Source organism: Pseudorasbora parva, chromosome 22, assembly GCF_024679245.1.
Source record: "Pseudorasbora parva isolate DD20220531a chromosome 22, ASM2467924v1, whole genome shotgun sequence".
NCBI classification, from domain to species: domain Eukaryota; kingdom Metazoa; phylum Chordata; class Actinopteri; order Cypriniformes; family Gobionidae; genus Pseudorasbora; species Pseudorasbora parva.
Window position 1 is genome coordinate 37,839,823 of NC_090193.1, and position 13,843 is coordinate 37,853,665.

At 38.4% G+C, this 13,843-nt stretch overlaps 1 protein-coding gene across 3 annotated transcripts in view; it reads right to left on the reverse strand.

Annotated features, from left to right (window-relative positions):
- Nucleotides 1–13,843, reverse strand: part of flnbl (filamin B, like) — a 104,231-nt gene that overhangs the window by 31,715 nt on the left and 58,673 nt on the right. For 2 of the 3 annotated variants that reach the window (XM_067432341.1, XM_067432343.1), the window contains exons 29-37: nt 12,934–13,014; nt 11,478–11,580; nt 10,814–10,954; nt 9,391–9,519; nt 9,139–9,312; nt 6,669–6,827; nt 6,383–6,586; nt 2,616–2,768; nt 1,850–1,972 (exon numbers count right to left, since the gene is read on the reverse strand). In XM_067432341.1, coding sequence (XP_067288442.1) covers nt 1,850–1,972; nt 2,616–2,768; nt 6,383–6,586; nt 6,669–6,827; nt 9,139–9,312; nt 9,391–9,519; nt 10,814–10,954; nt 11,478–11,580; nt 12,934–13,014 — 1,267 coding nt within the window. The remainder of the gene's footprint in view (nt 1–1,849; nt 1,973–2,615; nt 2,769–6,382; nt 6,587–6,668; nt 6,828–9,138; nt 9,313–9,390; nt 9,520–10,813; nt 10,955–11,477; nt 11,581–12,933; nt 13,015–13,843) is intronic. The other variant, XM_067432342.1, reaches the window with a different exon arrangement.

Consider the following 13,843-nt stretch of genomic DNA (forward strand, 5'->3'; position numbering starts at 1 on the left):
CATTTCACACGCGCCGCCAGAAGAACTCAAACTCCTCCTGCAGTGTTCAGGGGAACTGTTAGTGCTGCACCGACCCGCAGCGCCACTTTTATGAAGTTATTTGGCCCGCGCCGCACCACTGTATATATTTTTACAACCCGCCCCGCACCCGCAACCATTAAATAGACATACGGGGTCCGCGGGTTATGGGACGACCGACGCATCACTAGTTCAGGGCTATCAGGGTTGTCATGTCAACAAATGCACGCGCGATGGCATCCCCTGATGTAGGATGACAGAGCTTACGACAGTAGTTGAGGACATTATTTTTTTCCAAACTGTAGGGGGACCCCGAGAGCAAAAGTAGCCAAGTGCGGCTTTAAGTTCTTTAATGCGAAATACAAATCATCACGAACATCAATGTTGTCATTTTCTAAAATAGAAGGGCAATACAATTCTGTGGTTGTGTAATATAGCAATATATTGTGAAAAGTTTTATTATTAAATTACATCCATATTCATTCACTAGCAGTCTCTTATTGTTTATTTTATTAAAATCAATAAATTTACTTGTGTGAAAGGTAAAATTAAAGAAAAAAATTTATTTAAAAAAATACAATTCACAATGGTACATTCACATCTATTAAACCTCCATCTAACCAAAGTATCTTAAATTATTTGGTAAATGGACTGCATTTATATAGCGCTTTCATCCAAAGCGCTTTACATTTTGCCTCACATTCACCCATTCATACACCGACGGCGATGCCAGCCATGTAAGGCGCCATCCAGCTCGTCGGGAGCAGCTGGGGTTAGGTGTCTTGCTCATGGACACTTCGACACTTGGTCAGGTGGAACCGGGGATTGAACCACCAACCTTCTGGTTTGTAGACAACCTACATGAACCACTGAGCCACTGCCGCCCCAGTGTTATTTAACTTGTTACAATTTATTTGTGGCAATGTATTTTTTTATTTTTATAAACAGTTAAATTCACATCTATTAAACTTCCATCCAGCAATCATATAATCTTAAATCATTTAATTAAAATAATTTGTGGCAAAGGTTAAGAAAAAAAAAAGCGTTCATTAAAAAAAGAGATTGTTTTCATTTATTCAAATAATCTATTCATGCAAAAAAATGTTAAAAAATAAATGAAAAGTCAAGTGTGAAAAGTGTTTGCATACCACTTTGGTCTCTTTTGAAGAATATTGCCATTTACACTAGAAAATTAAAACTAACTTAGTTTCAAAAATTGTGCACTTGTTAGCATTACCTTTCAAACATAATGAAGGCAAAACTGTCCTCTCACACAAAACTATATTTCAAACCGCACCAAGACCCCTCCTGGAAATGCAGCATTTAAAACTTTATTGCGACATCAAATCGCCTCGACACGTCGCATGAATAAGGCAGCCTTTCCCTCAAGACGTGTGCTAGCATTGCGCAGCACGTACCGCAGACACGCGGCCGGCAGCTGACGTGACTCCAACAACATCTGCATCGGTCTGAGGGGAAATCAAAGCTAAAGCCACGTCCAAGTTCAATACGTTCAGCTCGACCTGCATACGATGTCTTGATTCACAGAGCCATGTGTTTTTACTCACATATAGAGACTCAAGCACTCTCAATGCTTTAATGCATGACGCGAGCCAGCAAACAACTGCACATCCATTTGTTTTGTGCTTATTTGGCTGGCGTTCCTGTCTGAGATCAAGCTAGTGTATTAAACAAGGCTATAAACCAAGCCTTGACATAAAGTGGCTGAAATGGTAAATAATTCATGCCTAATGCACATTAAAACTTGGCTTGTAAGACGAATCTTTATGTGGACTTAAGGTTATAGCTGTATATCTGGGAACTTTCATACCTGGGATCTTTAGGTTGAGATCACACACACTTCCAACACTAGCGACGGACGCCGCTTTCTGACGGCGAGTGATGCTCTCGCGGATACGACCTTCTCCTGTCACCTTCACGCTGAACGGACTTCCTGGAAACACAGATGCAACAAAACGTCACAATGACAGGAATAACATGCGCGAAATGCTGCTTTTATTTGATCAAAAATAGAGTAAAATGTGAAATATTACAGTTTAAAATAAGTTCTCTTTGTGAATATATAGTAAAGTTTAATTTATTCCTGTGATCAAAGCTGAATTTATCATCATTATTCCAGTTTTCAGTGTCACATGATCCTTCAGAAATCATTCTGATAGGAGGATTTGCTCCTCAAGAAACATTAATTATCGATGCTGAAAAAGATTGTGCTGCTTTTCAGGGTTTTTTGATGAATAGGTTCAGCATAGAAATAGAAAAGAACAGCATTTATTTTAAATAGAAATCTTTTGTAACATTAAACAACTTTTTTGCTGCCACCTTTTGGTCAATTTAAAGTGTCCTTGCTTAATTTCTTTTAAAAATAAACCATACACGCCACAATCTTTCAACATTAGTGTACACTATTGTTGACAAAGTTGGTAATGTAAAAGGAAAAGTACAGTATATACACTGCAATACGCTAGCCAAATTTTCAATATTGCCAAATAATCTAGAAACAAGACAAACTACACCATATTTGGACCACATAATAAAACCTACAGAAGGTTTGAATGATGCTTTGAGCAGTCTCTTACCTGGGACATGCTCTTCTGCAAATCTGATGGACACAATGTAGGTGCCCGGCTCAGACGGGCAATATGAGACGCCACAAGTGCCGTCCTCCATGTCTTCTGTCTGTATGTCCACCTTACTGGGACCCTCAATGGACAACGCCAAACCTCCATAACCTATGAACACAGTTATGCCGTTCAGGATTAGATCAGTGTTTCCCAACCCTGTTCCCGAAGACACACCAACACTACACATTTTAGAGGTCTCCATTATCTGAGCCATACATTTCTGTGCTGTGCCGCAAATTCACATATCCATCTGGGCTTGACATTAACATTTGGTCATCAGACATTTTTAATATCTCAAATCAGCAGCAGGTTTATTAGGCTGCTGTCACTTTAAGACCTGATGCACTGATCCATTATACTGCTACACATGCATTTTTCTCAACTGTTTACGTGCACTTAAAACAGAACTGACTGTGTTTATGTGAATACTCACCAAGACCAGCATTGACATTATTTTGTGTGTGTTTGACTGCTTAAGCGCAATAAGCAGCAAAAGAGAACTCCGTTTAGTGCCAAGAGGCGTCTTTATGTGCAGCACTTTGGGTTATGTGCAATACACACAATCCCACGCTGAAATTCAAACCCTTTAACAGCAACAATATTCATCTGGAGCAAATGAAGCGAGTAAGTGAGCAGGATTTGTGTGTCGCTCACTGTCAGGGAGAGAGAAGCTGGTATTGTGTGTCTATTCTGCAGAAAATGAGTATTGGAAGCATTTCAGTTTTTTTTTTTGCATCAATATGCATACTTTTTTTTTTTGACAATACACCATTGCACTTGGCGGGTGTTAATGTCAAGCCCTGCTACCCGTCCTGAATTCATATTCAATTAGTGTGTCCCAAATCTTGAAGTGAGTTTTCCAAATCTACCCAGATGGTCTACTTGCACTGGTCAGTGAGACTCAGTGGAAGTAGAGTAGACAGTGAGATGGTCAGATCCATGCACTCTAACGGCTAATATTGACCACAACCCATTGTGCAATAGACAAGGATTTGATTAGAACTACAAAAAAAAAAAAAAAAAAGTGTTAAAAAAAAGCTACAAACATGGCTGACGTGCAAGGTTTAGATTAAAGGGGTCTGAGTGATTAAAGATCAGTATCTAACCAGATGAAAATATATTAAATAACTACATTATATTTAATCTGCAACAACACTGTGAACATTTGTAATGATGCATTTGGCCATTACCTTGGAAATCAATCATTATGCAAATGAGAGTCTCCGCATAAAACCCACGACTGACAGATCAACGCTCTACTACATTTCTCTCTGAAACACTCGGAAATAAAATTAAATCGAAAGTGGAGGATTTTAACGGTGACAAGATGATTGACAGGGCAGTTTAAACGGTGGCAGGATGCACGCAACTATGCAACAATTAAGTAGTTTGTCCCAAAACGTGCCTCATTTTCTGCTAGACACTCAAAAGTATGTGCTTTTTCTTCACAAAAACAGTAGATACTTTTAGGGCAGAGTAGGTGAATTGGGACACAGCACTGGTCTTCGCCCCCATTTACACTGCATGGTTCAAGTGACCCAATTCCGATTTTCCCCTCTCATGTGGAACAGATCGGATATGACATGTGAACGACCGTGTAAGCAGAAAAAACAACAAGACATGAATTTCGCCATCTTCAGATCAGATTCAGGCCTCCCTTGTGCGATGATAATAAATCCGATATGATTCGGATACATGCATTTGTGTCTGCAGGTCAAATTGGATATTCCCAGTAAACGAGAGTCGTACGTCACTGAAGAATTTGAGCAGGAACACAAACTGAACAGCGATCAAGGGCTCTCCTCTTTTGTTCTCCGCCTTATGACCTTTAAAGATACTGCTGAAGGCAAAGCATTTAATAATCATTTCATCTGCATCCATTGCAGATCACAGAGATTTACTTTCTTTTCCGGGTCAGAACATCTTGGGCTGTTTTGCCAGTCTATAGTATAAATGGAAATATCGGATACGGGTCGCTTTTAAAAGATTTGTAAGCGGGACTTAAAAAAAAAAAAAAAAATCCGATATAGTCTCCAAAACGGATTGTGCATCAAGACCTGCAGTGTAAAGGCTTCAACATACACCACAAGAACAGAGAAAGAAAAAAAAAGTTCTCGCTCCCCAGGCTGCGAGAACAAAATGACGTCATTTTGTTCTCACAGCCCTGGTTCGGGAGTTCTCGCAGCTTGTTCTCGACACATCACCTGAACAGAACTTTTTTCTTGCAGGTGTATGAAAACTATTGTGTGATTGGTCAGACATTTAAAGTGGGCTTGGTTTATGCAGAGAAACGCAGATGATCGTCACCTGCTTTTCTCGTGAAGTATGGAATGTACTGGCCAGAAAAAACTTTTTTCTTGTAACCCTGAGAAAATGAACAAATTTCTTTGTTCTTGCAGAGTACGTTCCAAGCTTAAATGCTGCCTTGGAGTCTCTACTAACGAGCTGATGAGTTGAGTCAGGTGTGTTTGATTAGGAAGAGTTTGAAAGGTCGTGTTCCTACAGGAGCAGGGCTGGGAAACACTGGATTAGATGCATCAACATCAAAAAAACAACAACTGCTAACTGGATGAATGAGAAATAAAAGTATTTGATACAAGACTTATGACAAGTTTAAAAGTGTTTGATATACTATATATTAAGGACTAATTGTATAAATATTTTAAGCTCTTTGGGTAAGTGGAAATAATTTGCCGCTATGGTACCAATTAAGTGTCCAATTTTCTTTCATTTCCACCCTTGAGCCACTTCACACAACCTGTTTGGATTATATTCTTAGCAATTAAGTGAATTGAGAGCTTGAAAAAACATCATTAAGGGCCAGACGTTTTTGCAGACAAGGTTTATTTAGCGCTTTTGTTCGGTGAGGCGGTTAGAAGGTTAGCTGGTCTGAACAGAAGTCAAGCGCTACGTTTATCATGAATATCTTTGTTATGAAGGAAACCAGTGAGAGAAACCTCACACCTTCTGTAAAGGGATGTTTATAACCTCAAAACAACTTCAAAACACGAGTGAATCACTGCTGAGGAATGAAGAGGTACTACATCTCACGCTTGAAGCCCTTTTTTGTGGGAAACATTTATATCACCTGCTTTTGGGAAAGAAGTGTCTATGCGGTTGCAAGTTCTGGTTGCTTAGTTACCCAAATGAAAACAGCCCAGTCTCAAATATATGATATTTGGTTCTCTACATATGGCGCAAGGCGGGGTTAAGGACTTAACTACATGAATGCATGTATGCGCGACAAACTTTTTATCTTATACATTATTAATAATATTTATCTATTTATCTATTTGTACATTAATAATAAAATTATATATTTATAATTATTATTACTACATAATTTAAGCAAATAAATTAAACAATGATAATAAATACAGAGACAATAATAATAGTTATTGGATTAAATAATTAATAGCCATTGTTTTTAAACAAAGATTGCGTTATATAATAATCTTTTTACATTATTAAAATATAAAGCATTATATATTGTCATAAATTATTTACTATTAAATTAATATTTACTATAAGATACAAAAGTAACTAATAATAGCTATTATTATTACCATTATTTCCACATTTTAAGAGTATATTCTATATTCTACATCTATAATATAAAATTATATATTAAAATAGTAACAATAATGAAATACACATACTTTAGTTATTAAATGAATAAAAGATGAATCTATAAATAAAAAACTAAAAGTCCAGTCTCTCACCAGCTTCCCTCGTGTCCACCACAAAGTCAGACATCTCGAATGTGTGTCCCTCCACCAGACCCTGTCCGAAGACCTTCACTCTGCTGGCGTCTCCGATCTCAGACTGGACCACCATGATGGTGATGGGGCTGTTTGGCACATGCTGTCCGTTCTTCTTGATGCTCACCAGGTGCTCCCCAACTTCTCTTGGGATGAAGGAAATGCCTGAAGAAGAAATGACCAACCCTGTTTTATCCTAAATGAAATTCATAGTTCGCAAAAAGAACTAGTGGATAGATAGACGTACCGATGTGGTTGTTCGGTTGTCTCTTAAGCAAACACGGCTCATCGCGACCAGAAGGGGCTTTGATGCTTGCGGAGAGAAGACTCAGATCCGTCTCCGTGATATCCAGAGAGAAATCTGCAGCGGAGCCCAGCTTCACCTGGGACTTCCTCTTATTGTCTTCTGCACAGTCAAGTCAGCTTTATTTAAGTAGTGCTTTATACGATACGGATCGTTTCAAAGCAGCGTCACAGTAATAAACATATTTGAAGTTTGCCTTATTGATAGTCTCTGAAATTCAAGAGCAGCTCTAACAAGACAGTGTCATTATTCAGTTCAGTTCAATAACTGAAGCTCAGCAATTATCAAACAAGTTCAATTCAGCTATAAGATAACAATAGTTAAATAAATATAAGTTATTATTAAGTGAACTATAAATTAAGCTAGCTATTATAATTATTGAGTCAATAAAAAAAACTATAATATTAAATAAAGATTATATTTTATAATGTAAAATTTTACATAGTTCAAATCGGTGTCAATGCAGTCAAATCAATAATATAAGAGAATATTAAGGGTGTGTTCACACTTGTAGTTTGGTTTGCTTGCTTCTTTTAGACAGGACTAACATCGAAAACAATATTTAGTCTGCTTAATGACACATTGGCATTTTAACACCGATCCTAAAAGCACAGAGATATGCTCACAACCGGATTGGTCTGCTTTTATTAGGTATTTTTCACGACTAAACTTACCAAACACCCAAAACAATGCTGTACTTGGCTAAATGCACTCGTTGTGTGTGTGGCTATGTGTGATATGATGTTATTTTGATCAGAGGAGAACTCTTGAAGAGCATTCTGTACTTTTTAGGGTGGCATCTTGTGACATCATATCCTGTTGGTTCGTGTACATGTCATTGGTCTGAGGTGTGTTCATATTTCAGTGGAACCACACCAGAGTTCGTTTGGAAGCGGATCGAGACAAATCTTTTCAGTGGTCTCGGTTCGCTTGTTTAGTGTGCGTGAGGGTTCAGATGGCAGTGTTCACACTTAAGCCGGATGCACACTGTGTGATTTTGGCCGTCTGAGACAAATTTTGCAAATCCTAAAAGATTCCTCTGATCCTAGGCTAAAATCTGACATTTGGTCGTCAGTTTGACATGTTCACCGGCAGCCGATTAATGAGCTCTGCGATCAAATTTTACCTCAGACGAAATTCTGGCAGTGTCAGAAGATTTAGCACACAATCCTGCAGTGTGGCTTCTCCTACGATGGCAGTCAAATATCTCCGTTTTTCAAGACAAACTATGACCAAAACGAGTGCTAGAGATTTCTTTGTAGCCTCCATTTCAGTCCCGCGTATAATGCAGCTCACTGTCACCGAACGCATCATTCATTGATGATATAAAACTCCGGACGAGTTTTCTTGTGTGCGTCCCTTCATTAGCGTACAGTCTGACATTAATGCCAACTGAGATCTTAGTGTGACATGGCTTACATCGGGGATCATGTTCGTACAGTCTGACAAGGGACATTCGCAAAGGATTTTGAAAAATTGCACACTGTGCAGGACCCATTACTCAAATGAACCTCACTAACAGAGCAATCGCACCAGGGTTTGTTTTAATCCAACCAAACATGCCAAGTGTAAACACACCCAGAGTGTCTTTTAAAGGGTTAGTTCACCCCAAAAATTCTGTAATTAATTACTTACCCTAATGTCGTTCGACACCCGTTCATCTTCGGAAAACAAATTAAATTTTTTTAACAAATTAAAAAAACTCTCAAGAGCCATAAAGGCACTAAAGACGTCGTTACAAAGCCCATCTCACTACAGCGGCTCTACAATCATTTTATGAAGCCATGAGAATAGTTTGTGCGCAAAACCCCCCAGAAATAACGACTTGTATAGTGATGGGCTGATTTCAAAACAAAGATTCAAACAGTTATGAATCAGCGTATTGATTCATGATTCGGATCGACAAAGTCACGTGATTTCAGCAGTTTGACACGCAATCCGAATCATGAATCGATTCACTGATTCATAACAGTTCAAATCTTTGTTTTGAAATCGGCCCATCACTATACAAATCGTTGTTAAGTTTTTTTTGTGCACAAAAACTAATTCTCGTGGCTTCATAAAATGATTGTAGAGCCGCTATAGTGAGATGGGCTTTGTAACGACGTCTTTAGTGCCTTTATGGGTCTTGAGATAGGAAATGACATTGGTGTCAATGAAGGCCTTTCTGAGCCATCGGATTTATACACAAATATCTTAATTTGTGTTCCGAAGATGAACGGAGGTCTTACGAGTGTCAAACGACATTAGGGTAAGTAATTAATGACAACTTTAATTTTTGGGTAAACTATCCCTTTAAACAAGCCAAAGGAGACTGGGAAAAAGGAACCCAATCTCCATCAGATGACAAATGGGTGTGGAAAGCAAAATCAGGTCAATAAATATCAAGTTCAAGACGTCAAGCAATATGTACCTGTGATCCTGGCCGTGAAGGGGCTTCCTGCGATGTGCTTGTCATTATAGCGGACGAGTATGTTGTAGTCTCCAGGCAGCATGGGCAGGTATGAAACACTGCAAGTGCCGTCTTTGTTGTCCACACATTTGATCTCAGCCTTCGATGGACCTTCAATGGCCAAATCAAGGCCGCCTGATGAAACACACAATGACCATGTTTTCTATGCAGAGAGTTTTCAGGCCAACATGAATGTAATGCGTTTGTACACACCCTCAGAGGCATCTTCAGTGTAGATGGTGAACATGGCAGTTTTATTGGCGGTACCGTAGACCAGACCCGGTCCATATGCAGTCACGTTAGGGCTGTTTGAGCTGTTGACGTAGAATTGCAGAGGGCTCTCTGAGAAGAAAACAAACGATGCATTCAATACAATGGCAGAAAACGTACATAACATGCATATAACAGAATGGAAACATTACATTGAGGCAAAGCAGCTGCTGAACACGAGTGTTTTGAGAATCATAAATTATAAATAATTCGGAGAGGTGTTTTTGTTCTGGATGGTTTTAATGCAATCCAGACAGAAAACTAGCAATTTTTTAAAATGGGTATAAACAAAAATGTATATTTTAAATATATACACATTTATATTTTGTATATATATAATTTGCCTTTTTTTGTTGGTCATTGTGCTGTTTGTTTAAAGGTTTGTTAAAAAAATTTATTTAAATATTAAAATATATAATAAATAAAATAAAATATATTTAAATAAATTCAATTTAATACAATAAAATGAATCAATTACAACTAAATCAGGTTATAAATAAAATGGGCAATGTTGTATATACCATGTATATCTTTTTAATAAAAATATTCTTACAAAATACATAAACGAAATCTTGTGCTAGTTGTTTATACAAGTGCATTGTTAATGGTGCCAGGATATCCTCATGGAGCTGTGGACACTCCTAACAGAATAATTCAATTCTATAACACATTCTCCCTGCCTTATTTGGAGAAACAAATCCATCGGATGAGGCTCGACTATCACATTCATGTGATATTTACTGAGGCTCCTGATGGCACTGGACCAGCGACTGGAAAACATGAAACTCCAGCCATAAAACAAGCACCTACATGATGATCTGTACCCAACAACACCAGCTCCCAACACAGATTCCACACGCCTGACGTAACCCATGAGATCTTTCACCACGCTACATAAATCAGCAACTGATTTTGTGCGTCCGCCCTCAGTCAACTTAAATCTATTCAAAGGTGAAGCCTTCTCAACCTTCACCCACACGCTCCCATGCCACTCTGGGACAACGGAAGGCCTTAAAACACATCCTGACAGCACATTCATCACAGAGATGAGATGACTCATGCATGATTGTGTGCCTCGTTCCAGTAGGCAGTGTTAAAGGGTTCACAGAAAAATGTAAATCCTGTCTAACTCATGTCTTTTTGAAGCCATATGACTTTCTTCAGGACAAAATGAGATGTTTAGCAGAACGTTCATGCTCTTTCATGAAACAAAAGGTCACCGTATGCATCATATGGAACATTGCAGTAAGAACACTTCAAAGGAAACTAACAACATTAATGGTTCCTAATAACATGAAGGCGAGCATGCGTGCGGGATAAATAGATTTGATGGTGTATTGTGGAAAGAGCGGTCCTGGACTCTGACCTGGGATGTGTGACCCGTTGAATTTAATGTGCATTTCGTGAAGTCCAGCCTCTGTGGGTGAGAACTTCACTGTGACCGTTCCGTCTTTGTTGTCGATGATCTCAGGCTGGGCGGTTTTACCAGACGGCATGTGAACCTCACCTGAAAGACAAACATTAAGGGTTTGGATTATGGTTTTTGAACAAATATCACTGCAGATTTAGGAGAAGATCACTAGCATGAAACGCTTTATGAGAAACATTTTCATGACATTTCAAAAGTTAAATAAATGCATATATACACACACATACACATGCTTGCATACATTGTACGTACTTTTAAAAAAAAACAATTACAACCATTTTTAGGACCATCAAGATAGTTTGACATTATGTTGGTATAATGTAAGAATGTGAATGAATGAGTAAATTAATGTTGTACTGACTTAATTATGATTTATGTAAATTAAATGTTTTTTGCATTTCAGTAATGAGAATTTAGGGGGAAAGGTTGCTTGGTTTACATGAAAATTTCATAATGAAAAATCTCTCGGGGGGGGGTGAAAAATGGCCCTGACTAATTGTTTTCAAAGATGCATTGAGCTGCAGTTTAAAACACCCTAAAGTTAAGAAAACCCTTATTGAAAATTTTACTCTCTTCATTGGTGTCTTTTGAAATCTCTCACCTGTGATTTCCCCCTTCCTAAACGTAAAGGGAATCACCATATCGAAAGGTCTGTATCCCGTCCCGTTCACACTGTTTGCAGGGATATACGCGCCGTCTGTAACCTGTGAAGCAGCGAGTAGAAATCTCAGTAAATGAGAGTGGACTGTACAAACGCATCCGTTATAACTGCCTGTCAAACATTTCCATGTTTAGTCAAGTCTGTGCGATCCATTCTGAAAGCAAGAGCGCTGTGGACGAGAAAAGACATTAACAGCCCAGTGATTCAGCCACAGCAGAAGACAAACGTGTGTTAGACACGAAACGGAGGAAGACTGAGAGTGTGAAATACTGTGATCGGCCCCCCAGCACACCTGACAAAGCAAAGCGGCCTGGAAAAGAGAGGATGACATGGAAGAAAAATCCCCAAACCATGGTAAACATCTCAGAAATAAGAAAAATTATAGTGTGCATAGAACAAAACGTGTTGAGACATAATTTAATATGAGCCCAGGACAGACAGATGACACCAGGAAGGTGCTTTACTGATAAATGACTCCCTATTTCACCAGGAGGGAATGAGGTAACCACTATGAGAAGAATTACAACTGTGTCAAGTTTAGGTGCCCATTATTAACAGCTAATGTTCATGTTTGGGGTCAGTAAGATTTTTTTTGTGCATGTTTTGAAAAAATTCAATTCTGCGCACAGTCTGCATATATTTGATCAAAAATACAGTAAAAACTGAAATATTACAATTGTGAATAACAGCTTTGTTTTTAAAATGTAATTTATTCCAGTGATCAAAGCTGAATTTTCAGCATCATAAGACTTCAGTGTCGCATGATCCTTCAGAAATCATTCTAATATGATTTTTGCTGCTCAAAAAAAAAAAATTCTTACCATTATCAATATTAAAAACAGTTGTGCTGTTAAATTTTGACACCAAAACCTTTGAATGGTATTGTGTATTTTAAGAGTTTCAGTTCTGCTTTGTGGTTTTCTTCAACTTTATGTGGGCAGAAAGAAGCAGCACAGAAACCACATAATACTTCTGCACTGACTGAGGTTAATGTCACAATAATGACCAATTTAAAACTGCTGTCCACTCCAAACAAAACTATGTCAGTCTAAACACTCAGGCGTCGAGTTTCCCTCTGCTTCTGTCATCAATGTAACGCACTAGTGAGAAAACCAGAGTGTGTTCAAGACTAATCAACGAGTGGAGGAGGAAATAGAAACCGATGAGCCATGATTAACCATTCCAACTATTTCCTGAAAGAAAGAAAAATAACGATGCTCGGTTGGTCCAAAAAAAGAGGAGGAACTGAACAGACACCCCTTGACCAACAAAAAAAAAAAGCAGAGGCGAGTGGGCGGCGTGTGTGTGGTCAGGAAGCTGGAGGTCAGTGCAAAGGCTGGAAGAGAGCGAATGGTGACAGCAGTGAGTGACTGGGGTGAGACGCGTCTCTTTGTACCCAGGGCTGGAAGCCGACGCCTGGAGCTGCCTTTTGCTGTTGGACTGACTGCTGCTGCATCACGGGAACTTCATCTGTTGCCTGGGAAATGATATGCATGGACATGAAACTTCAGATGCATGAGGAACACAAAGAAACACTCAATGCAAGCATTCTCAAACAGGCGCCATGTTGGGCCAATCCCGTCGTAAATTTGTTCTTGTTGCTGTTGTGGTAACAAAAACCCATGTGTTATTATAACAGACAGATCGTGTAGATAAAAACATGTTTACAGTTCAACCTAGATTCGTCACACAGTTGTCAGTTTATACCAATGTCTGCCATTGCTATCGCTTAGAATGTAGGGCTGCACGATTATGTTGTGTGATTTTATACAAGTGACTGAAATTATTTTGATTATTATTATTATTAATTTAGTTATTATTAATTTGGTTACACTATTTCGACAGTCCACTTTAAAAATTCTACTAACTGTAAGTAACTTTGCAACTACATGTCAACTAACTATCATTAGAGTACTATCATTGTCAGTAGAATGGTAGGTTATGTTTAGGTGTTAGGGATCGTAGAATAAGTTGAATTGTAGTAGCCAAGATACTTATAGTCAGTAGAATGTCTCTTGGGGGACCAACAAAATAAAGCTTTAGTAAATATCAATCAGAGAGTCCATTAATACTCTAATGACAGTAAGTTGACTTGTAGTTGCAAAGTTACTTATAGTTAGTGGAATGTCCAAAGTGGACTATCAAAATAAAGTGTTACCATTAATTAAGTTATGATTTAACGGCATAGAAGCAATGACTATATTCATGGCAAACAACAGTATGTCATTAAAATAATAAATATGTAAGCGAACTCAAACTCAAAGTAAACCGAGACACTGCAAACACTGGATCACGAGCTGATGTGT